This window comes from Arvicola amphibius, chromosome 1, assembly GCF_903992535.2.
Source record: "Arvicola amphibius chromosome 1, mArvAmp1.2, whole genome shotgun sequence".
Classification (NCBI taxonomy): Eukaryota; Metazoa; Chordata; class Mammalia; order Rodentia; family Cricetidae; genus Arvicola; species Arvicola amphibius.
Window position 1 is genome coordinate 98737326 of NC_052047.1, and position 25184 is coordinate 98762509.

At 59.3% G+C, this 25184-nt stretch overlaps 1 protein-coding gene across 1 annotated transcript; it reads right to left on the reverse strand.

Moving 5' to 3' along the window:
* Positions 1 to 287: 287 nt before the first annotated feature.
* Pip5k1c (phosphatidylinositol-4-phosphate 5-kinase type 1 gamma) lies at positions 288 to 25118 on the reverse strand. Its single transcript, XM_042055632.1, has 18 exons — positions 24949 to 25118; positions 13880 to 13911; positions 13282 to 13374; positions 12776 to 12906; positions 12181 to 12298; positions 11303 to 11455; positions 10150 to 10449; positions 8872 to 9077; positions 7973 to 8056; positions 7701 to 7749; positions 7160 to 7244; positions 6736 to 6897; positions 6320 to 6458; positions 6207 to 6239; positions 5765 to 5866; positions 4842 to 4968; positions 2814 to 2888; positions 288 to 2453 (listed from the first exon to the last, which is right to left on the reverse strand). Exons 1-18 carry the CDS (start codon positions 25040 to 25042, stop codon positions 2451 to 2453), a joined length of 1986 nt encoding a protein of 661 aa, XP_041911566.1. The 5' UTR covers positions 25043 to 25118; the 3' UTR covers positions 288 to 2450.
* Positions 25119 to 25184: the final 66 nt, after the last annotated feature.

Here is a 25184-nt window from a genome sequence, read left to right on the forward strand (position 1 = left end):
GTGAACGCGAAGGGCGGGCGTGGCTTACGTGGGCGGGACTGGGCGGGGGAGCTGTGTAGTCCTAAAACCTGACATCCCGGAGCCCCGGCGAGTCACCGAAGCCTTCGATGTTCGAGTCCAGCCTCGGGACACCCAGGTCAGGACGGGAGCATCCGCCGACTCCTAGATGTTGCTCTGGATCCCTTTCTGCTGGTCAGTGCACGCCGCGCGTGACCCCCCCCTCTGACGTCAGCAATCTCTTCCCACCCCAAAGACCCCGGCACACGCTGAAATCATCGGAGGCGAGCTGTTTATATCCGATTTATTAGAGACCTCAACTTAAAAAGAGGGGCTGTGGCGGGTGGGGCGGGAACCTGGGCTGCGTATGGATGCTGGCTTCGGCCAGCAGCGGCTGCACTGGAGGGACAGGGCCCCGATTGGTGCCGGGGGACACCGTGCTTGGATTGTCACACACCAGACAGCTGGGGCTGAGGATCCGGGACTCCCTCGCCCTGATGAGTAAGACACACGAGGTTTGTAGTTTTCAGAATGGATTCAGCAATAAAAACAGGACCGGGGTGAGGGTGTGCGATGCGATTTTTAACCACCGGAGAGAGGAGGTGGGGGCGGGGGAACGGAAGGACTGCGGAGACAGTACCGTGCCAAGGGACCCCACGGGGAGGGCATATTGCACTGAGGTTGCTGTGGGGCTGGACAGGGGTCTTGCTGGGATGGCTGGGGGGTGGGGAGGACAGAGACGGACAAGGACACCTCAGCCGTGGAGGTGCCGCTGGTCCTTACAGTACAGTTCACACGCCGTCCACGGTGGGGCGATAGCGGCCGTTGGAGAGAACAGGATTGGGGTACGGAATGGGAGTCACAAATATTTACAGATTTTTTGAGAGGGTCTCATGTAGCCCAAGCTGGCCTCCGACTGGATATATAGGCAAGGACGACCTTGAAGTGCTCCTGTCTCCACCTCCCGGGGCTGGGTGACAGTTTTGTCACCCCATCTGGTCTCTGAGTGCTGGGATGGAACCCAGAGCTCATGCTACCCCGGTGGGCTCTGCCCACTCACCAGCAGCTCCACCCCTCTGATTTTTTTTTTCTTTCTCTATTGGTCTTTTCACTCTGTAGCCCAGTCTAGCTTGGAACTTGCCACAGTCCTCCTGCCTTAGCCTTCCAAGACGAGGAATGACAAACATGACACAATGCAGGCTGGAAGTCAGTGGCTCACCACATGGGTTTTCACTCGCCACTTGCGGGTCCCATCAGCAAGCAACACAGACCTGTGGAGGGGCTCTGAGACCTAACAAACATGGAACTGTGGCAGGTATCCCTATCTGTCCCTCCTACTGTGGCCATCAACACTGCAGCAAGGGCCGAGTCACTCCTCACTGCCTCCACTAGCCTGCTGTGGTCCCTTGAAGCTAGCCAGGTCCTGACTCTATGTCCCTGCCAGTGCAACCCAGGGGCCCATGGGTCCGGGCTGTGTACTGGAGCTGCAGCCTGGCTGGCAGCTGGTCCCGCTTGACTCCTACCAAAACGTAGTGGGTGGAGCGTCTATGAAGCAGGGGCAGGGTGGTACTGTACCCAACATACTACTTCCCAGAAGTCCCATGTGGGTGGAGGCGGGCGTCTGCCCAGGGAAGGGACAGCTCCCTCTCCGTGGGGTGCAGTGGACACGGGTTGGCTCTGGTTGTCTTCAGCCAGGGTGAGCCCCACCTGCTCTTCTCAGGGCAGGGTCTGCTCTGAAGGGGAATGCCCTGAAAGTTGAGAGAAACCACACCCCCAACTCAGGGTTTCATGGGGATGGGAGGCAGGCAGCGTGGCTGCCCCCAGTCAGCGCCAGGTGTGATTGTAACTGCAGGACATTCGTGCTTTGGGTCATCCTTCCTGTGGCAGTTTGAAAAGATGCACAAAGTCCACAGGGCATGGCTCATCCTGGTCTTCTCGGGTCCCAAACCTGAGGTGATGGAGGGGCTCTGCCTCGTCCAGCTCAGGAGCACAGATCTGGTACAGCAAGTAGAGGCTCCCGGGCCTGTCCCTTCTGCAGGCCACCACGAGAGCCCTGGAGAGAGTGTCGCTGGGGCAGGTCCCCAAAAGCAGGAGGTCATGTAGGGTCTGATCGGCCAAGGCCAGCGGCTGCGGCCTCTTCCTGGTTTCCTGTCTTCCGTCTCTCTCCTGGAAAATTGCTCCTGTGCTCCCTCTCCGTGCAAAAAAGGACCCAAAATAAATACAAACCCGGGCACTCCGGATGTTGCCGCCCCAAACAGGCACAGGTAGCGGCAGATGGTGGCCCAAGCTATCCTGGGATGGCATCTGTCGGTGGGGAGGGCAAGAACGAGGTTGGGCCAGGGCCTTCGGGGTGATGTCGCTGAACTCTGGGCCCCAGTGGGGGTCAAGCGCCTCCAAGAAGTGGCTGGGGTGGCAGAAGGACACTGGGCTCCAGACTGGGGACTGCATAGAAGTTACTGCAAAGACCAGAGGGGCAGGTGAGGGAGGGCGGGGCCAGAGGGAACCCCAGCCACCCACTAGGCCTCCAGGTGCAGCCTCAGGGCTGCAGGTGTGGGTGGCCTGGAGGTCAGGCCCGGTTTCCCTGGGCGACCTGGCTGGCACACTTAGAGATGCCTGTGCCTAAAGCAGGTGGGGGTGGCGGGGAGAGGAGGAGTTGAAGCAAGAGGAGCAAGAACCGGTGGGAAGTCAAAGGGAGGAGGGGCTGGGAGAGTCGGGGCCAGGAGAAGAGGAGGGGAGAGCTGGGAGAGGGGGGCGGGAGTCGCCAGGGGAGGGGGAGGAGCTCCGGCCTCGTCCTCCCACCCTGCCTGGGGACTTACTGTGTCGCTCTCGCCGGAGGCGGGCCGCGTGCTATAGTGGAGCGGGGAGTACACCCAGCTCCTCTCGTCGGTGGGCTGTGCAGCGCGTGCAGGAGGGGTGCAGAAGAGCAGGGGGCGAGGAGCAGATAGGCAGAAGGAAGAGACAGAAAGTAAAAGAGGGGGATCCCAACTCTGGGGAGCAGCCGCAACCCCGGTTCCCTTTATGAGGGGCACCTGCCCCAACCCTCGGCCCTGGGGGAAGCAGCGGTGGCAGCGGAAGCAGTTAGTGAAGCCGGAGTGCAGGAGGGTCAGCGGGGTGCGGGGCAGGGGTCTCCTCTCCATGTGTACCCTGATCTGTTCCATTGCCCTGGTCCCCTAGCCTGCTCTGGCCAGTCTCCTGGGCACTGAGACAGTACATGGTCCCTACAGCGGGCTCCCACAGGATCAGAACCCCAGAGAGCCAGCTTGAGCAGTCACCCGGCAGCTGCAGGCTTCCCAGTGGCAAGCAGCACTGTCCTGGGTGGGAACAGCGGCACAGACTAGGAGGAAGAGATCCAAGGCAATGGGGTCCCAGGCACAAAAGGGCCTCGGGGCAGCATGGCAGATGGATAAAAATCCCGAGGTGATGTCCCAGAGGCCGGGACCAAGGTCAGCCTGGCAACCGCGGTCTACTTACAGTCTCCTTGCAGACTGCAGCTCTGCACTCCACCTAGCCACCCCCGGCTCCATCCAATCCCCACCTCTGTGCTGAGGTGACATGGGGTGCCAGGCTGCTCCACTGCTGACATGGAGGCAACAGCCCCAGCTATGAGGTCACACGTACTGGGAGGTGACCTAGCCGTAACAGTGTGGGGACTGTGGGGACATGGATTCCCCGTGGGCCTGAGCCTCAGTCTCTCCTCCTGTGAAGTATGCTACAGAGGGAATGGCGGCAGCGCCTGGATGGAAGAGGTGTCCACACGCAGGACACACGTGGCTGGGGTCTTACAGACCCCGCCTGCCGCAGATGGGCAGCTGCTGTGGTGGCTCTGATCCCAGTGCACACCCGCTCAGGTCGGGGCTCAGCTGACCTCCACTACGGCTGTGATTTCCCACAGTCATTTGAGGAGAGAAGGGGTGTGGGTGCTGTGTTCCGGGAGCCTATCTCCGCGCGTGACGGTCTGTGGTCACTTACAGTGCCTGTGTGGCTCGGTGTCACGGCCCGCAGTTGGTGACGACGGGGAGAGAAAAGCCAGTATCTCCCGTGGGCGAACTGGCCACACAGTGGGCCGGGCGGGAGGAAGGAAGAGAGGAGAGGGCAGAGGATGAGGCGGGAACCAGGCAGGGGAGACAGGCGGGTGGCCGAGCAGGGCTGGTGGGTACAAGCGACTGAAGCAGAACATGTGGGCAGGGTGGAGGCTGGGGGACCCTATTAAGGCCAGAACCTAATTCAGGTCGCAGTCCTAGGTACTGCTAGGTCAAAACCAGCAATGCACGCACACCTTAGCCCCAGCATGGGTGACCACAGGCCTGACTGGTGCTCTCTAGGGCCAGGCGCAGCGTAGAGACAATGGGTGAGTTAGTTGGGAAGCAGTGAGGGCCTTGGGTGGGTGTGAGGACAACCCCGGGCCCCAGGTGAGATGGCAGGACACTGATAGGCCAGCTCACCCAGGGGCTACTGAAGCTCTGACCTATTTACGGGCATGTCTGGGCCCATAACCCTCTACCATTCTCCTCACGGTGGATGGGTCATGGAGGACCCCAGATCCCCAAGGCCTAGGCTGACCCAACCTTGTCCATGAGGGGCCAAGTTCCCACCTTGCACTGCAGCCACGGGGCCTGTCACTCACCGGGTCCCCAGGCCCTACCGTCACAAACAGAACTTGCCCCCAGAAGGACATGGGTGCCTGGCTTGCCAGAGACACAAGGCCTCAGGTTTTGCTCAGGTCTCCCCAGGGCCAAAAAAGGGCAATGCCCCTGTCACCCAGAGCGCCACGAGACAGAAGCAGGCGTGACTGTCCACAGGGACCTTGGGGGCCCAAGGGGCTGGGAAGGCTTAGGGGAACTTACAAAATAGATGTCTGTGGAGGGCGCGTCCTCCTCATCCGAGGCCTGGCTGGCGGGCTCTGAGGCCTGGCTGGTGGCATCCACTTCCACAGTGGCTGCAGCCGATGCCCCAGACGGGGGAGCCTCCACTCTGGAGACACAGGGCAGAGGTGGGGTCCTAGGTGTCTCTGCACATCCCACCCTCCCAGCCTGAACTGGATCGACCAACTCCCTCCCTTCCACCAGATTAAGGGACCCTGGTTTGTGGGGGGGAGGGGTTTAGAAGAGCAGGTGCCAACCCGAAGCTGTCTGTGCTGTCCAGTTCCACCAAGACACAAGCAGTGTCATCCTTGAAGAGGGACCCAGGAATGAGAAAAATGCCCCCATCAGATTGTTCTGTATGCAAGTCTGTGGGACATTTTCCTTCATCTTTTAGTGATTTATATATTTATTTTGAAACACGGTCTCTCTTCAGAGCCCAGCTCTCCTGGAACTTGCTCTGTGGACCAGGTTGGCCTTGAACTCAGATCCTCCCGTGTCTAAAGGCGTGCCTTACTATGCCCAGCCTATGGGGTGTTTCCTTGACTGACTGATGTGGGAGAGTCCTGCCCACTGTGAGCTAAGTAGGAAAGCAGGCAGAGCCCTAGGCGGCACCCCATGAGCTCAGCCAGTTCCGGCCCGATTCCCTCCTGGCTGAGTGTGGCGGGAGATGAACCCTTCCTCCCCAAGCTGCTTGTGCTCATGATATTTATCCCAGCAGCAGAGCCTCGACCTCCCCAGTGTTGGGGTGACAGGTGTGCATACCCTTGGATCACTGGACAAGTCTGGGGGCCCCTGTGTCTAACAGCAGCAGCCTGGGAAGGTGTTCTCCGCGGGGCAACAGTGACAGACACACATCTCTAGATGTGGTGAAGTCATCACCCCTGAACGGGAAGGCACTCACTCACCCTTCACCCTGCTCCTGGGGAACCACAATCCCCACATCGCACACTGGCTCCACCTGGACTGTTATCTTCTGCAGGTCCTCCACGTGGGGCTCCTCCTGGGGCCTGCAGAGGAAGACCCAGCCTCAGTTTCCTCCCCGACACCAGAGCCGCTTGCAATACCTGGTCCCTGGGAGTCCTAGTCTGGGGGCTATGAGGGAACAGGAGCAGCTGTGTCCTGCTGTGGTCTGTGGGGGTGTCTGCAGCACAAGCAGGTGGCCAAGTGGCCAGCAGCCCACACACTGGGGAGCTGGATACTGCTGGGTGTCTGGACCTGAGATGCAGGAGGGTCAGAAGGTTCTGGAAGCCGGCCAGGCCTGCAGTGTCTGGGGTGAAGCCTGGAGCTCAATGCCAAACGCTGATGCCTTTGGAGGTGGGTGGGGACACAGGGAAAGAGGGGGCTCACCGGCCGTCCTGGCCTGAAGACTGTGTGCGCCGCCTGTGGGGAAGGAACAGAGAGATTGGGACCCACGTCAGCGCTGCAGAGACCTGGGCAGCTTTTCCTCGAGCTCCACCCACCTGTACCGGGGCTGCTCTGACGTCTCGGAAGGAGAGCGCTCTGGGATGGAGAGGGAAGTGGATGACAGGGTGGTAGCGATGGAGGCCGTGGTGGCTTCTTCAAAGGATGGTGGGGTGCAGGGAAGGAGGTCAGGCCGGCCTGGGGGGGCAAGTCCAAGCGATTGGTGTGCCATCCCCCTCCCACTTGCTCAGCCTCAGGAGCTGGCCTTCTTCCTGCTCCTGCCTTTCGAATTCTCCATCCCAGCCCTGTCTGAAGCCCCTAGCCAAGACCACATGATGCCTGCAGGTGCTCCACACTGCTCCTCCGCTTCTCGCTACCCCCCAAGCCACCCTGGGCCTTTGCACGTCTGTACTGTGCCCCTGGGTCCTTCAAGGTCTGGTTTCCTTGATGCCCAGACCGCAGGCTGACAGGTCACCTTCATCTTCCAGTGTGGGGTAGCTGCGGGCCCCCCGCAGGTCATACTGCGCCTCTTCCCTCTCACTGGGGATCTGGCTGGCTGAGAAAGCTGCTGTGGGTCCCAGGGGTTTGACCGCCAGCAGGGCACCACGCCCTTTCTTGGATGGAGAGGACTTCAGGGCTGCAGGGCAAAAAGGGCAGGAGTTGGGTGCTGGGGTGGCCTTGGACCCCATGGCTTCCTGGAGGTGACTCTTCCCCTCACTGCTTGCCCCTCTAGATGGCCCCACCTCATCAGGGCCCCTCCCCAGACATCCTGTGCTGCCTCTCTCTGGGCCCAGTGGCCAGGGCTGGCACTCACATGAGCTCACTGGGTGACCCTGCACCGTCCCCAACCCCAGCCAGGGACTCTCTGGCTTGTGTTCCCTCCCACAGGTCAGGCTCACATGAACTCTTCCGGAAGACTGTGCTACTCATGAACTTGAAGAAGCGCTCGGCATAGAAGCTGGGCCGGTGGACAGAGACGGTGTCCTAGGTGGGGGGATGGGGGCGGAGTCACTGGAGGACACAGCACGGGCCTTCCGCCTGTTTCCAGACCCAGGCTTCTGCCTCAGCCCCTTGAGTGTCGGGATGGCAGGCATGCATCACCTGCCTTACACTGCATGACACTGCACCCCAACCTTAGCACGCACTCTGGAAGCTTCCACTTGCCCCTATCTAGTGACCCCTCATAGAGTTCCTCTCTCGGAGCCCCAGATTCTAGGATTCTGTGGGCAGCCTTGAACAAATGAGTAAGAATCCTGAGGCAGGGCTGTGGCAATGAGGCCCCGGGAGCTTGTCACATAAAGAAACCCTTCCCAGCGTTCCTGTGGAGAGCAGGCCAGAGGCCAGCTCTGAGCTGTGGGGTCCTGTATGCCCCCTGCCGTCTCAGCCTGGCCTCCCTGGGTGCAGTGAATGACTGAACGGAGGAATGTGAATGGCACTCACCCCATCGTGGACGAGGGCCTTCCAGGTGTGTTCTAACTTCTTGATGAACCTGGGGACAAACAGAAGGACTCAGAAGGACAGCCTGCTGACTGAGGCAGGGCTGGGAGGGACCTGGCTAGGCTGAGCTGATAGCGGCTGGGTCCTGAGGAGGGCAGCCTGAAGGTTATAGGTTGAGCAGGCTGAGGTCAAGGGAGGGAGGGCATATGGGTATAGGGGGCGAGGTAGGGGAGGATGAGGTGGGTGTGGCTACTCTTCCAGGCGTGGCCTTTTACCTGTAGGACTGCAGGATGTCAATGATTCCAATGTGCAGTAGCAGCCGTTCCCCACGCCCGTTCACAGCCGGGATCCCACCCATCCTACAGAGAGGCTCAGGATCAGCCAAACACGGAAGACCTGGCCCACAAATCTGGGACTTCCTTCCTGAGGGCCCTGGGGTCCAGGCTGAGCAGACACTGCACACCTCCATGCGCGCAAGCACACTGCACCCAGGGCATAGCCGGCTGCCTTGCACACCCTAAGCTGTTGATCACACCACACTGGCCACCACGTGGCCCAGCCCAGTTACTGATACCCCTTGATGCCACAGCAGCCCCAAGTCCTACAGCTGGAGACGAAGCCCCACCAGTCGGCTCACCTGGTCCCCGCGGGGCCCCACGCAGACCCTACAAAAGCCGAGATGGTCTCAGGGGGGCGGCCTCACAGGGGCTTTGCTCACCCTTCTCCCTCTACAGGTGACAGAGCCGCAGCCAAGAGTCCTCAGGCCAAGTCAGCGTCACTGGGCCTCATCCCCAAGGCTGTGACCGGCAGCTCTCCTCACAATAGAGACTTTGGACCCATAGTTGGGAACCTGAGGGGCGAGGCACCCTCCCTTTCAGGGCCCTGGGGTGGTAGATGAGAAGACAGGGACCTGAAGGTCTCCTGCTGGGTCACTACACAAAGGCCACTGTCCCTTTTTAGACAGTCTCACTATGCAGTCTCAGCTGGCCTAGATCTCTTAGATTCCCTGCCCGGCTCCACTGCCCCCTGGAGCCAGGGCCTGTAACTGCACACACAGCCCGTCTGCTGTGGAGAGAGCAGGCTGCATGGCCGTGCACAAGATGCAGAAAGCCCCCACGAGAAAGGTGGACGGGGCCAGCTCTGGGTGCCCCCACGAGAAAGGTGACCCACTTACGTGTCGTCCGTCTCGATGGCCTCCCCACGGGCTACGCCACCCTGGATGGACTCCATGGCCGTGGAGTACAGGGCCTTCTGTGCCACCGGCCGCTTCTCATCGGCCGTGCTCCGGGCACCTTCGGCCTGGCGCTCCCGCTCCTGCTGGTCGATATTGTGCACACCCAGCAGGAGGCTATAGTCCATGATCTTGAAGCTCTCTAGCACCTGGCGCCGGGGACATGGGTCAGGGGACGGGCGGCCCGGTTGCCAACCCAAACCCAGCGCAGACCCGCAGCACACTGGGCACAGGAGGGGCTGGGTCTGCCGCTCTTGAACCTAGGCTCAGTGCCCTGGGAAGGGGGGGTCTCCCAGGGCTGGAAGCCAGGTGCCTGGTCTGGTTCCTCCTGGGAGTCCGGGAGCTATGGGTAGCGAGAAGACACAGTGTGATGGCCAGGGGGCCCTTCCAGTCTCTCAAGGACAGGAATTTAGAAACTCCATGTAGGCCTTGTTCAGCACAGGCCTTTAGTCCCAGCAAACGTGAGACGGAGGCAGGTGGATCTCTGTGAGTTTTGAGTCCAGTTTTGTTTACATAGCAAGTTTCAGAACGGCCTGGGCTATAGAGTGAGAACCTATCTAAAAAAACCCACATAAACAACAACAACAACAACAACAACAACAAAAAAAACACCCCAAAAGCTGGGCAGTGGTGGTGCATGCCTTTAATCCCAACACTCAGGAAGCAGAGGCAGGCGGATCTCTGAGTTTGAGGCCAGCCTGGTCTACAGAGCAGGTTCTAGGACAGGCTCCAAAGCTACAGAGAAACCCTATCTCGAAAAAACAAAACATAGAAAAGAAAATTATTTGCCTTACTTTTCAGAAAAAGGTTCATGTAATCCATTCTGGCCTCAGACTCACTATGCAGCTCAGGCTGACCCATCTGTGTCTGCGGCAGGGGATGGACCAGGGCTCCAGCATGCTAGGCAGAGGCCCTGCCCACTGAACCCTGCTTCCAGCTAAGCTCTTGTTTCTTGGTGTGTGACGCTGGGGAAGGAGGCTAGCTAGCCCCTGTGCTAGCTAAGCCCTAACCGCTGAGCTAATCTCAGCCCTGTCTTCATTTTTAAAAGAGGTTCTAGTTAACCTACCCAGGCCTTGACTAATTCCCCAGCCTGAGTGATCGATCCTCCTGCCTCAGGCTCCCGTGCAGGGACAACAGGAGTCACCAGAGCAAACTGGTTCCACTCTTGAGCCTAGCAGGGCAGTTCAGGGTGAGGGGCTGGAGTGCGGGGGCCGTGCTCACCAGGCAGTCACGCTGCAGGGTCTTCACCAGGGCACCAAAGGTGTCGGCGTCCAGCAGCAGCCCCTCGGGCATGTCCTGCATGAAGTCCAGGTCCTTGTAGGTGGGCAGGCTCTTCTCCTTCTCCTTCTTGCTCGCCCTGCGCTTGTAAGTAGAGCCCTTGAGGTCAAATTTGAGGTGCATCTTGACGACCCTGGGCAGCACGTTGTTCATGACCACCACGCGGATGTTCTTGCCGCCCGACTGCACGCAGTACAGGCCATAGAACTTGGGCAGCAACGTGCGCGGGTTCTGGTTGAGGTTCTGCAGGGCGAGGCGACAAGGAGCTAGCAAATGGCCGTGGACCACCATGGTCAGATCTCAGAAGAGTGGGGGACACATGCCATGACTTCCCAACCATCCACCCCATCACACACCCACTCCTCTCACCTAACGTTTCTGGTTTGTTTTTTGGGCTTTTTTTTTTGGGGGGGGGGGTGTTTCAAGACAGGGTTTCACCACGCCTTTCATCCCAGCACTCGGGAGGCAGAGGCAGGGTCTCCCCCGGCACTCGTCCTGCCTCAGCCCAGACTCCAGGGCGACAGTCTGTGTTAGTGTGCCCGCTCCTTGCCGCTTCTGTCTGTGCACACGTGCATCTGACCGCATGCCACAGCACACACGTGGAGGTCGGAAACCACTTTTTTCCTTATACTGTGTTTTCCTGCAATGCCACTCAGTGTGGCAGGTGGGGACAGGGGCCTCTCCCTTGAGCTGCCCTCAGCCCCTGCTTTGGTCTGGAGTCTCTTTCAAGGTCAGAATTCCCAACCTGTCCCATCGCAGAAATACAATGGCAGGCTCCAGTTCAGGACATCTGGGGTACCATCCTGGGTATCGTTCAGTATAAGAATGATGTCCCAGAAGGGAAACTGAGTCGCAGTTCGTGTTCGGCTACCCAAGGTGGTCATAGTCAGGCCTGTGAGTCAAGAGGTCCGTGCCCTGGGCTGAGAATCTGGTGCACTCTGACTCAGCCCTGCCCGAGTGCCCAGGTGAGTGGAGGAAGGGGAGCCAGCTCCTGCCACCGGGAGGGGTCTTCTCATCTGTGCCATGACTCATCCCTCCCTCAGCTTGGGGCCCACAGTCAGTTCTGGAAGGCGCCGCCCCGCCCACCTGTACGCACCATGTAGTAGCCGGGCAGCAGCTTCTGCAGGAACTCGGCTTCCTTGTGCATGACAGTTTTAATGATAAACTCGTCGTCACTGGTGACGTAGAAGACGGAGCCACTGGCACCGGGGTTGGACAGTTCGATGAGCGGCTCATTGCACAGCGAGTACTGGGGGCAGAGGTGGGGGGCATGAGCAGCTGGGGGCTGTCTGCCCCGGTGGGCCACACAGTGTGTGATGCTCCCGTTGGCACCTCGCTCCCTCCTACCTATTAACTACCTGGAACCTCAGCGTGACAGCCATGGCTATTACGTAGCTGGGCCATTCGTCTGTCCTTCCTCCACCCACTGCTGTGAGCCACCGATGTCCCCAGGGGCAGGGACACTCACACCTGGCTGCATTCTCTCACACTGCTGGCCCAAGTGTCACAGTGACTGAGTGGTCAGGACCCTGGGAACCCAGATGCCTGTCCTGTGTCTGTCCACTGCAAACCATGCCGAGCTCACTTCCCACAGGGCCCCTCAACCAAGGCTTCTCAGGGCACGAAGCCCAGCTGCTCTCTATAGATGATTCTGCAGCCTACTGGAGACTGTGCCCAACTCAACAGGAGCCAGCAAACAAGAATCGTGAAAAGGACCAGGGTTGCACAGCCTTGAGGAGGCCCATGGGTGGCAGTGTCAAGGCAGACCCCACAGCTGAAGACTTGGTCCCCAATGTGCTCATGGGTGGTGGTGGAGCCTAGGAGACGCGGCCAGGAGGTGCGTCCTTAAAGGGGCCATAGGCACCTAGGGGAGCCATACACTCCAGGCCCTGGGAGGTGGCAGGCAGCTGCTGTTCTGAGCACCAGCCTAGGGCAGTTTCTTACTTGGTGACGCTGACTGATAGATACACTTACCAAATAATCGTCTGGTCGGATGCCAAAGAGTTCCCGGAAGTAACGGAAGGCAACAGGTGCATAGGTCTTGAAGCGGAAATCCTGGAAGTGGTGGGCAGGGGTGAGGTTGCTCCCTTCGCTGCGGAGGAGGACGCAGGGGGATGGCTGTGAGGGATGGTGGCTTTTTGCGGTGCCTCTCCCCATTAGTACCACATGCGCATGTGGAAGTCAGAGGTCAGCCCCCTTCACCTTATTTTCTGAGACACTGAGCCCAGAGGTCACTGATTTGGCTGTGAAATCCCTGCCTCCTCTGAGCTAACGTTATAGACATGTACCAGGACTGGCTCGAGTGGTTTTGCGGCACCAGAACTCAGAGAGGCATGCTTACGTGGTGGCTGTGTGACCCGCAGCCCCCTCCCTGTCTCACTGGCACTGGAGCCCATGACAGTTCCCAGGGCAGAGATGGTCAGACAAGACAGCCAGCTATAGTCATGTGACCGATTCTGGCTAATGAGATGCAAGCAGAGCAGAGGTCATGTACATGTCCTTCTTGCCCCAGAGGGTGGCAGTGGGCAGGAGCGGGCAGGAGCCAGGCAGCGTGGCGGCGGGGGTGTACCTGGGGAAGAAGATGCTCTCCACCACGTAGAAGTCCTGCATGAGCACATCCCGCTCCGGCTTAGAGCTGAGGTTGCCCACCGTGTACCCGATCCCCAGCTGGATGGCACCCTTCAGAGTGGACGAGGTGGTCTGAGGGGAGAGTTGGGGGCATCAGAACCCTGAGGACTCTGTGCTCTACAGCGAGACCCCGGCATCCATCAAGCCAACAGCCACCCTCTCCGGCAAGGCCCTGCAGGCCACGACCACATGGAACAGAGGGCGCCGTGACAGGAAGTGGATCCTCGGGACAGCTGCTTCTCATGGGCTGGGTGGGGTAACACAACACTCTAAACCAGGCAGCAGGGACAGTGCTGCATCTCTGGCAAACTCAAAGGAACTGACGTGTCACCGAACTGTGTGTAGCAACTGCTATGGTGGGGAGGCCACAGTGCCTGGTGACCTGCAGGGCCTGCCAGTCAGCCATGGTCCCTACCTCCCTGGCCACACATGAGGGCCCCCAGCCACCTTCTTATACGTGGTTTCTCCAGATGCGTCCACACCTCGATGACCCAGCTTCTTCCCATGGCCAGGGCCTGGCTGCCCCGTCACCGAGGGGGCCTGGGGAACAGGGAGCAAAAACAGGTCGGGAAGGTTGCCAGAAGGTCCAGGAAGCTCAGAAAAGGGCTTGGGAGGTAGAAGTCTCTGGTGGCTGTGGGCTGAGGGGACAGAGACTGCAGTTCTCCATATCTGCCACCAGGGGGCAGGCTGCTCCCAGACACTCAGATGGCCACACACCCCATGCAGAGACACTGGAGCCTGGGGTCTACCCGCCATTGATTGTTCTGCGGATCTGGGTGTCCCTGGGTCCCTCTCTTATGAGGACTTGAGGAAAAACGGTCTCCAGCTAGGGGGACAAGGTCTTCCAATTCTTCACCATTGATTCAGGACTCAGGCCTGGAGGCAGGTGGTGTCCTAGTCACCAGGCTCAGGTGGCCAAGGCCCCAGCCTCTCTCCCTGACAGCACACTGGACAGCATCTGTGCCCCGAGAAGCACTGTGCCCGTGTGAGGACACAGCAGCTGCTCAGGCTTTTGCCTTCTGGAGAGAAGGGTAGGCGGACTCACCTCTGCAAGGACAGCCTTCTTCTGGGTCCCACCTGGAGAGGGAGAGCACAGTTAGAACTTGTCTTCCATGTTGACCTCAGCGCCCAAGCGGAGGCCAGGGTCCAGGCTGGCGTCTTCCTCAGTTGCTCTCCACTTTGGATTTTTGTTCTGAGACAGGGTTTCTCTGTGTAGCCCTGGCTTTCCCGGAACTCACTCTGTAGACCAGGCTGGCCTTGAACTCACAGAGATCCGCCTGCCTCTGTCTCCTGAGTGCTGGGGTTAAAGGCGTGTGCCACTACAGCTGGCTGCACCGTGGCTCTTGAGACAGGGTCTATCACTGAACCGCAGCAGCCCCCACTGTCTCCATCTCCCCAGTGCTGGTCACAGGTGTGCTGCAGCACCCAGCTTTTCACCTGGGTTCTGGGGGTCCAAACGTGATCCCTCAGCTTGGACATCCACCAAGCTGGCCCTGGTCCACAAGGGGTGTGCATGCCCGTGCCCGAGGGTGACTTCCTCCCCACCCCAGGCTCACTAAGGTCCCTGGATCCAGAGAGAGACAGGACCAGGTGACTGTGCCCACGTGGGTTTCACACCCAGGACTGTGTGGACCGCAGTGCTGGTGACACAGGGGCTGGAGACTTGGAGGCTGTGGGATCTCAGAGTGGGTGGAGGTCACAAGGTCACGGAACTCGCATGAGGCCCTAGAAGTTGACTTGGTGCTTGCCCTGGCCTCTCTGCAGCAGAACAGTCTGTGGTTTTGTGCCCCAGGAGCCCTGGGGAGACAAGTGCTCACATCAAGAAGCTGCTGGGGCCAAGGAGGCGTGAATGGAGTCACTCAGAGATGATGATGGGTGGGGTGGGCAAGTGTCTCTGTGGGAGGTAGATCTGGATGCGAGTGATTCCTAGAACCCAACGTCCCTGCAGGGTCCTGGGGAAGGAAGGAACTGTAAAGAAAAGCGTACAGGCTCCATGTGCTCCAGGTGGGCCTGGGACCCTGATCCCAGGCCGTGACTGGGACTGGGGACTCTGGGCAGCTGCACATGGGTGACAATGGTAGCCATCCGGCGGCTGAGCACCTGGAGCCAGTGAAGGTTCTAGAACAGTATTTGCCTTGATAGTGGAGCAATCTGTGGATGTATCTGGGGCCCAAAGAGGAGGGAGGAGAGGCGGGGATGAAGGACTGGGGGGAGGACTAAGGCAGAATGTTCTCGGGCTCATAGGAGGCCCCTGGGGTTGGAAGCAAGAACTCAGCAGCTCCCAGGGCTGCAGGTGACATTCTGAGGCCCTGAGGCCCCAACCCTGCCCATAGCCAAGCTAAGATCCCAGCATGGCTCCTGGACTCTCTGACCTCACTGGGCTCCTGCCTCGGTTTCCCTTCCTGCCTGAAACATGGTGGCCAAGCAGACCCTGGTGGCATGGTCTGGACAGTATAGCGTCACTTGCGGCCCTGACTCAGTGCAGAGCAGACGCCCTCTCCTCCCAGCCAATTATCTTCTGAGTGAGCAGCCCCGTTTTCCAGGAAATTATGTTTAAAAATAGTCGGGGAGGAGGGGAGGTGGGGTACCAGCTGGCTACGGGTGTGGTGCATGAGTTCCGGTCAGCCCATGTCTGCCAGCGGCACCAGGGCAGGTGGAGCCACGCAATGACCCCTCCCCCTTCAGGCCGTGGTCTGATTTCCCAAGGCTGTGTGACCTCGGGTAAGTCTACAAACTCTCTGGGCCACACCGCTACCCCATCAGCCTCTATCTCTGCAGACTCCTCACTGGGCACCCTCTGTCTCACTAATGCTGCCCTGCTCTGAAGCCGCCTCTGCGTCCTCCTGCCTCAGCGCTCTTCCAGTCACCGCTTGCTGACAGACGGCCAGACAGACGCCACATACTGTGGGCTCTGAAACTGAGAGGCAGGGAACAGGTAAACCTGGACAACATCAACAGGGAAGAAACACAGAGAGGCCTGCGGCACAGGAAGGAAGGGACTGCGCTAAACTGACAGGAAACAGAAACTGCGGCCAGGGAGATCCCAAATCCTCGCAGGCCTGGGGCAGGAGAAGAGGAAGCACGGATGGGGGAGGGGGTCCCAGCAAGTGCTTCCTGTCCACAAGCGTCCCTGTTCCATCTTGCTGGGGCCTTTGCACAGCTGTGTCCCCTGAAGCTCCCTCTGCCAGATTCCTGCAAGACTGGCTCCACAGGCACACTGGACAACCCTCGTGTGCAACTGTCAAGGGCTTTGTGGCTGATGGCTGGGATGCCACACGCACACAGGCCTGCTCTGGCCCTGGGCAGAGCTGTATCAGAGAGACTGTCTTTGAAAAGCTGGCGTGTGAGCCGGGCAGTGGTGGCGCACACCTTTAATCCCAGCACTCGGGAGGCAGAGGCAGGCGGATCTCTGAGTTCGAGGCCAGCCTGGTCTACAAGAGCTAGTTCCAGGACAGGCTCTAGAAACTACAGGGAAACCCTGTCTCAAAAAAAACCAAAAAAAAAAAAAAAAAAAAAAAAAAAAAAAAGCTGGCATGTGGTCCTGGAGGTCCTGGCAGCTCGGCTACCCAGGCACCACACCCACCCACAAGCGTTGGCTCACGGCTTCTCCCACTAACCGTGACCACAGGTGAGACCCACGGAAGAGCAGCAACCCTGACTGAAGGCACAAGTGACGTGCAGAGTCCCCACATCCTGGCTGTGTTCTGCTGCCCAGCGTGACTCCTGTCGTCCTGCTTGTCTGCACACTGGAGGCCACACAGCCAAGCACAGGAACGAGCCCTGACACTGAGGACACAGGCTCACGAAAGTCACAGTGCGGTCTGTGTCTGTGGGTTAGGGGCTGCCTGAGGGGCAGACAGATGCTCTGTAGCTATACCGGCTACACAACCAGTGACCCTGGACACCTCGCAGGTGGACACCGCTAAGTGAGTGATGCCTGGAGTTCACCAATGAGAGCACAGAAGAACCCACGGCTGTGAGCACACCGCCATGCCCGGCCTCATGGGACCTGCCGACTCCAGCTGCCAGAGCTCAGGCGTGGTCTCCGAGTAGCCGGGGTCACAGAGAGCCACCACTTTCCCTCAGCAGCTGCACACCTCGCTCCCACAACCCACCGCTGCAGTGTGCAAGAGGACAGGCCAGTGGCTCTCTGCAGGGCTGAGAGAGAAAGCTCGGTTCCTGAGAAACAGGTGCGGAACACATGAGCCCAGCCGTGCACGTGGTCTGTACAAGGCCGAGCCACCCTGTGCCCACTTGGTGCACTGGAGGGGATCAGTGGTCTCTTTTCATGACAGCTGTTTTAAGGGACTTCACAGATGTCGGAGCTACCCAGTCCCATATGAAGAACTGCCTGATCCAGTACCAATACCAGAAAAAGTCTACTGAGAGAGGGGCTGGGGGCCATGCACATCAAAGAGACACTGCAGGGCACCCACGAGTCAAAACTGCAAAAATAGAAAATAAGGGAAGAGATGGAGGAGCAGATGGAGGAGGAGGGGGAGGAGGAGGAGGGGGAGGAGGAGGAGGGGGAGGAGGAGGGGGAGATGGAGGAGGAGGGGGAGGAGGAGGAGATGGAGGAGGGGGACATGGAAGAGGAGGGGGAGATGGAGGAGGAGGGGAGGAGGAGAGGAGGGGGAGGAGGGGAAGGAGGAGGAGGAGATGATGGAGAAGGAGGGGGAGATGAGGAGAAGGGGGAGGAGGAGGGGGAGGAGGAGGGGAAGGAGGGGAAGATGGAGGAGGAGGATATGGAGGAGGAGGGGGAGGAGGAGGAGATGGTGGAGGAGGAGGAGGTGAAGGAGGGGGAGGAGGAGATGGAAGAGGAGGAGATGATGGAGTAGGAGGAGGAGGTGAAAGAGGAGATGGTGGAGGAGGAGGAGGAGATGGAGGAGGAGGAGATGATGGAGGAGGAGGAGGAGATGGTGGAGGAGATGGTGGAGGAGGAGAAGGAGGAGGTGGAGGAGGAGATGGTAAAGGAGGAGGGGGAGAAGGAGGAGGAGATGGTGGAGGAGGAGGGGGAGGGGGAAGGGGAGGAGGAGATGGTAAAGGAGGAGGAGGAGAAGGGGGAGGAGGAGGAGGGGGAGGAGAAGGGAGAGGAGGAGGAGATGGAGGAGGGGGAGATGGAGGAGGAGGGGGAGGAGAAATAGCCTTGGGCAAGGAAATGACCAGAACTGGTGGTGATATCCATCTTTCAAGGACTCTGGAGGCTGAGGTAAGAGGACAGTGGTGAGCTGGATGTCACTGCACTGCTGTGCTGGTGTCCCAGGCTTGTCATTCCAGCACAGGGAGGTAGAGGCAGAAGGGCTACTGTTTATGATCAGGAGGGCTATCCTTGGCTACACGGGGACCTTGTCTCAGACAAGAAAAGCTGCGGTGTCTCCTGTGGGCTACCAACTCTCCCTGGCGAGCAAGTCACCACATTGCTGGTGCATCCTGCCACTTGCCAAGAAACTGGGTCCTAGAAACTGCTAAGGAACAGGGAGAGTCTAAGGTTGCAAAGAGAGAGAATATGCCAAATCCTGGCGGAGCCACCACCCAGGTACTAGTGCAATGGTGTTCCCACCCTCTCCCGGTTAATCTTTATCCCACACTGCAGGCAGCAGGACAACTCTGGACCCTTGGACTCCATGGGCCCCCAGCTGCTGTCGCCTCCTCTGTGCCACTGACAGCTCTGACAGGCATTCTGCCCCATACCCATCCAGGAGGCTGAGGCAGGGGGATGATGTGTCTCCTGTGGTGTGTGGGCAAGGGGAGGGTGTTGAGACAGGCAGGGTCTTACTGTGTAGACCAGGCTGGTCTGAACCCTTAGTGCTGGGGTTGGAGGCAGTGCAAGCCAGGCAAACACACTGTGCCTCACCTCAGATTTTACCTGAGGACTCAGGGAGGCTGGGAACCCTGGGTTAATGTTCTCAAGAAAGCAGGTCACGGTGGCAATGGGCGCTGAGTACTGGGAGGCCTGGAGACCAGACTGCACCCTGGATCACGGGATGGGCGGAGGAAGGACAGGACAGCCCGGGAGGCCGCGGCTGCACAGTCTAAGTCTACTCATTCCCCAATGGTTCTGAAACTTTTGATAATCAGATCCCTCCCTGGGTGCCAGAGACTCCACACCAGGGCCTTCTGATTCTGGCTTAGGAAGAACTAGCGTTTGAATGAGTCCTGTCCCGGGTGCCTGTGCCTGCCATGTACTGTCCCCATCATTACCCCAAGCCAGGGTCTCTGCCACAGGATTTCTGCACAGCCAACTCTTCCATGCTTCCTGCTGCCACTGCTCAGCTCTCAGGGACAACATGGCCAACAGATACCTTTCTTGCGGTCCCTTCTGTTTCAGTGACTTCACTCCTTTTCTCCTGTCACTGTCTGTCCTGCACATTCATCCTCTCAGTGTCCCTGAAGGGTGAACCACATGCAGCAGGACTCCCAGCTACATCCCAGCTGAGATTTTACTGGTTCATCTCAGGGACACTTGCAGGTGCTGGCACATTTGAGGATTAAAACAAAACAAAACCCTATGCAGAGGGGACTGGCCATGCCCAGAGGGGATGCTACTCAGAGGCCAATTAGGGGCACAGCTCACCAGCGTGCAAGACATCTGGGCTCCCCGCTCCACAGAAGGCATGGTAGCCCCCACCTGTCATCCTGGCTCTCAGGAGGTTGAGACAGAGGATGGGGAGTTTGAGGCCAGCCTGCAATGAGACCCTGTCTAAAACACAGACAACTATGGGCTGGGAAGCATCGTGAGAGTTAAGAGCACCGGCTGCTCTTCCAGAGAACCTGAGTTCAATTCCTATCACCCACACGACTAGCAACCACCTGCAACTTTGGTTCCAGGGGATCCGTGGCACCCTACACACAGGCGGCTACAAACCCACACAGACACGTGGGTTTGTGCCTCCTCGCGCCCTCCACTTTAGCTTCGTCAGGAAGCAGGCAATGCAGGCCAGCAAGAGGACTCACTAGGTGAAGACGCTTGCCGCCAAGCTGGACGGCCGGAGCTCAATCCCAGGACCACAGGGTAGAAAGAGAAAAACGATTCTGGCAAGCTGACCTGTGACCTCAACACCGGAGGGGCAGCACATATGATAGGTATATCATATACATAATACTAAAAATTAAAACAACCACAAACATCAGCAAAGCTGGTCATTGGAAGCCACCTGCGGCGGGCAGGGAGGGGGAAGCGGCCGTGGCTGTGGGCAAGCCTGGCTTGTTCTTAGTCGGACACAGTTTCTCATTGACTCAGCAAATCCACACTCCAGCAGTCACCAGGGGAAGTAAAAAGCTTGGTCCACCCAGAACCCTGTGCACGCACTCCCTACATGAGCACCTCAAACAGTTGGTGTCGGAGAAACACCAGATAGCTGTCCACACGGGAAGCAGCATACCATTCCCCAAATGGAGTATTACTCAGCTGTGAACAGGAGCAAGGTTCTGACACCCCACAGGAGTGCATTCCAGTTATAGGCTGGTCTGAGACAGAGACTGGATTGTGGGTTTGGGGAGGTAAGCAGGAGGGGATGGGGTGATGGAAGGCTCTGGAAGGATGCAGAGATGGAGACTGCATAATTCTTACATCAGCACCATAAGGGCAGCACGCAAAGACACACAAACCTGAGGACGTGCATTCACTCCCCTGAACCCACACGAAAGGAGTGGCTCAGAGCCAACCTTGGACTGCACCTCGGCACACACACCACAGGTGACTGCAGCCACCTCGGGGACGGCAGGATGGTGACAGCGGCTGCTGCCTGAGCTACCAGTGGGCTAATGGGGGAGCGCACCGACACCCAGAGGTGAGAGGCAGGCTCCAGCGCAGGTGTCGGCCACGGCCATGCGGGGACACCCAGTGCGGCCGGGAGGCTGGGCGGGCCTGGCTGCACTTCCTCCTCTAAGCCCACCACTGTCCTGGGAACAGAAAGAGGAAATCACGAGGTGGCCGCTGGCAGGAGAGGTGGAGGCAGCCACACACACCACAGGCCCTTAGGGGCCCTGGGGACCATCAGGGCAGGGATGGGTGCAAGCCCGGGTGGGCACCGGGACCCCATAGCAATCATTCTCCAGGTGACTGTCCCTACGGCCCTCCCACCACACTAGACAGCGGTGTGCCTCCCTATGGGTCAGCTCTGACAGTAAACAGGAAGCCAGGCCAGGCAGGGCAACAACCTACAGGAGTGGGACAAGGCTCAGGCCCAGTGGTGGGGAGAGGAGGGAAGGCTATAGAGCCTGCCCTGTTAACTGTGTGTCAGGCAAGGCAACTACCATCAAAGTCCCAGGTGGGAGGCCGGGCTGCCCACCAAGACACGTGGCCAGGTATGCCCACAGGCAGTGTCTACCCATGCAGAAGCCCTGGTCATTTTTCTTCTCTGTGGCTGGGGCTCGGCAGGCAGAGCACTCTCCCAGCATGCACCAGGCCTGGGCTCCGTCCTCAGCATCATGTGAACCAGGTGTGGTGGCACACACCCGTCACTCGGGGCAGAGGCAGAAGCTTAGATCATCCTCTGCTACAGTTTGAGGCTAGCCTCGGCTACGTGAAACAAAAACAAAACACAAAGAGGGAACTGAGAAGAGTGAGAGTTAAAACCTCAGGATGGGAAATTTCTATCTGTGATGTCAAACTGGGAACAGACACACGGACACACTTGGCAACAGAGAAACAGCGGCCGCCAGAAGAGCGGTGGGACGCACCCTGGCATGGCAGAGGTAAGAGAAGGATCCACAAGGTTCACTCAGAGAACTTCCTACAAACCAACAAAAGGTCACACAATTGGAAGCAGAAAAGATACGGTTTCCAGAAAATCATAGGACCAAAAGCAGGAACATCGGGGTGAGCAAGGAAAAGTGGCCAGGAGGCGAGATGGGGGTGCGGTGAGGATGAGAGGGCCACCATGGCAGAAAACATTCAAACCAACGGTCAGCATCATGTGGTGAACCTCCCAGACCCCAGCACCCTCAGGAGGCTGGAGCCAAAGCTTGCTTGGTGCCCTGCTGCTGCAGGCTGGGGATTACGTGTGCCCCACATCCTGCTCCCCCGCACCCTGACACAGATGGACACAGAGTCACTGGCAGTGTTGGGAGTCAAGCCCCCTGAAGGCCTGTCAGCTTTGTGCTGGCACTGAGCTAATTCCTGGCTCGGACTAATCCCACGGCAGGGACTCCACCTGCACCGTCACCAGGTACGGGTGCCACTTAGCCCAGCAACAGAAGAGCAGGAACCCAACAATTGACTCCTGGTCCACTCAAGATCCGCCAGAGCCCTCGACCGTCTCTCCACATCCATGAGAACCCACCACACTCGTTCTCAAGGGACGCAGCCACTCAAGATCAATGCTGGTGTGGCCTCAATCGAGCCCAGGCTGCCGAATTCCAGGTCCCCAAACCTGCGGCATATACATGTAACCGGGGCTCTGGGCCAGCTGGGTCACAAATCCTCGGAGACCCTGCCTCCCAGAGGGAGCAAGAGCGCCAAGCAAGCCCCAGCCATCGCAGGCCCTGGCACTGCCCCTGGTCATCACAGCCCCAGTGAACCGAGCAAGTTGGAGCTTCTCAAGACAGGTCAGTACTGGGCCTGCAAGAGGAGCTTGCTGCCAAGCCTGAGGACCTGACGCCACCTCCGGGACCAACAAGATAGAAGAAAGAGAACACTGACTGCAACAAGCACATAGCCCAGGCTGGCCCTCCCACCTCCAGCTCTCGAGTGTTGGGATGGTAGGTGTCTGACCGAGGAAGGGCCCCAGAGCCTCTCTCCATCGGGTAGACTGAGGCAGCAGCCATCCGACTGCAGGATCTCAAGAGGACACTTAAGGCAAGACCTGACTGAACCTTCCGTCTCTAGGGTCAACAGTTCTGACCCTCACATAGGCCACTGCCTCTTCCTGGTACACGTGGCCAGGCATGGGCTACCCCGGCACGCCTTGGCAGTCGGCAGCGTACCTGTTGATGCCCCCCCGTCCTGGTGCCATGCTGTGGGAGGGGCACTCAGGCTCCTGTGGCTGGAGCTGAGAACAAGGGGCAGAGGGAGGGCCCTGAGCCAGTTCCTGACAGGCTCCTTCTGGACTGGGAGAGCTGGGGGAAGCAAAATGAAGGACGATGAAGCTGGACCAGGTGGAGGCAGAGGGTGGAGGAGACGTGGGCAGGCTCTGGGGTGATTTTAGAAGCAACGCTGACATAATTGGCTGCCAGTGTGGATTGAGGAGGCGGCAGTGGCAGGCTGGGAACGATGGGGTTTAGGAACAGGCTCACACTACAGCCCAGGCAGGTCACCAGCCTGGCCCAAGCCATGCCACACACCCACAAACCACATAGGGACCCCAGCAGTCACGGGAAGACATGACACAGGCGGGTTTTGGGGCCAGGCCTCTGGAGCAGAGTCCTTAATGTAACTGGATTCTAAACAGCACAGAGATAGGTTAGCGTCCCATCAGATTGGTGGAAATTACCAGAGCAGATAGCAGGCCGGCTGGCCGGGCAGCCGGAGCACCCAGAGCATTGAGCCTTCCAGGAAGAGCCAGCAGAGGCCTACTCGGCCCCCACCCCACCCCGCATGACTGACTGGACACCCCGCTGTGTTCACACACTTAACAGACAGAAGGCCTCAGAACAGACCACAGTGGAGGGCTTGGGGGGGGACAGGCATGCAGTTGGTGGTAAATAAATGCTAACACAACCAGCAACACTGACTCCTTTAAGGTGGTCAGGGGTGCGGTGCTCCCCAGTTTACAGCTGGGGGCACATTGAGGAGCTGGGCTGGAGGGTGGGACTCACACACGGCAGCTATGGGATTCTGTGTGGATGACTAACTTAACAGGACTCCAGTCAGGAAGAAGGACTTCCGGGGAGGAACAGCCCCTGGGGGTCTGGAGTTAGGCTTGTCCAGAGTTCAATGGCAGATCCTCTGTCCCCAAGGCTCCATGAATGCTGTGGAACCTAGCACCTAGAACTACCAGAGGCCAGAAGGTGGGCAGGGAGAAAGGGACCCTGGACAGCTCTTCCAGTGCGGCAAGGGCACCAGGAAATTGGAGAAAGAGGGCAGGTGGTGAGAAGCAGGTTCACTGCCACTGGGTTCCAGATGGCACGAGGAAGGCGCTGAGAGCCTCGGGCTGGGGACCTCCGGCTGCCTGGCTCCGCCTCCCTCCCTGGTCTCTAACGAGGACAATTCAGGAGACCTAACTGCACCAGTGAGCCCTGGGATACTGCTGGAGGCATCGGTGGTTCTGTGAATCCAGAAAGTTCCTGTGCTCTCGATGGAGAAGGGAGAGCTGTGTTCTCTCAGCTGTGCACATCCCTGCCTGCAGAGCGCACGCCCTGAGAGGCTGCTCACGACGCCGGCTACGCTAGCACGGCAGGCAGGGTCCAGGGAAAAGGGTTGACAGGACTTCGGCTCACGCAGCCAGGATGAAGAAATGACCTCAACATCATTCCAACGACAGGCGCCCCCCCCCCGTTTTAGAGAGAGGTAAACTGAGGCCCACAAATGGGTGACTGGTGGTGTGTAGCAGGGAGGGACAAGAAGGTGACACTTGCAAAACCGACAGCCCAGTAGGGTGGCCCCAGAAAGGGGTCGGGGTCGCATGGAGGACATTTACAGTCTTCCAATCCAGGCAGGGCCCACAGGTAGGGTCCTCTCCCTAGAACAGGGTGCTCTAGCATCCCACGCACCGTGGAGAAGCCACTCTCCACACACGCAAAGAGGCAGGTTTGGAGGTCTGTCTCCATCACCTGCAGCAAGACGATGTCCCCAAACGGGTCCCCTCCGCCTCCAAACCTGAGGACCCCTAGCCTCGCTACCGCAAGCATCTAAAAGGGGTTCGCCCCCTCCACAGGCTGCCAGGATAAAGAGCCGCACCCACGCACTTCTACAAATCGACCGTGTCACCCAAGGACCCTAAAACCGGCCGAGCGCAGCGAACCCCGCATCCTCGGGTGGGGCGGTGCAGCCTCCCGGCCCAGCACTGCCTCCCCCCGCTCACGAAATGGACGAGCGCGCTCTCCCCCGAGCCGCGTGTGCTAATGGAACAGCCCGGCGGCCCGCAGCGCAGCGCGGAGCCAGCGGGCGAGGCCACTGCGCCGCAGCGGGGGAGCGGGACGAGCCCATCGCGGCGACGGGGGGCTTGGATTTACCTGCCTCCGCCCCGCTCTCCGCAGACCAGGCCGCCTCCGCCGTCACGGCCCCCGCCTCGGCGCTCTCCGCCTCGTCCGGCACCTCCAGCTCCATGGCCGAGCGCTCCGGCGGCGGCGGCAGGCCCGAGGATGCACCCGAGCTCAGCCGCCGCCGCTGAACAACAAGCGCAGCCGGCACCACAGGGCGGAGGGAGGGGCGCCGCCGCGCGGGGGCGGGGTCTGGGCGGAACCTGGCG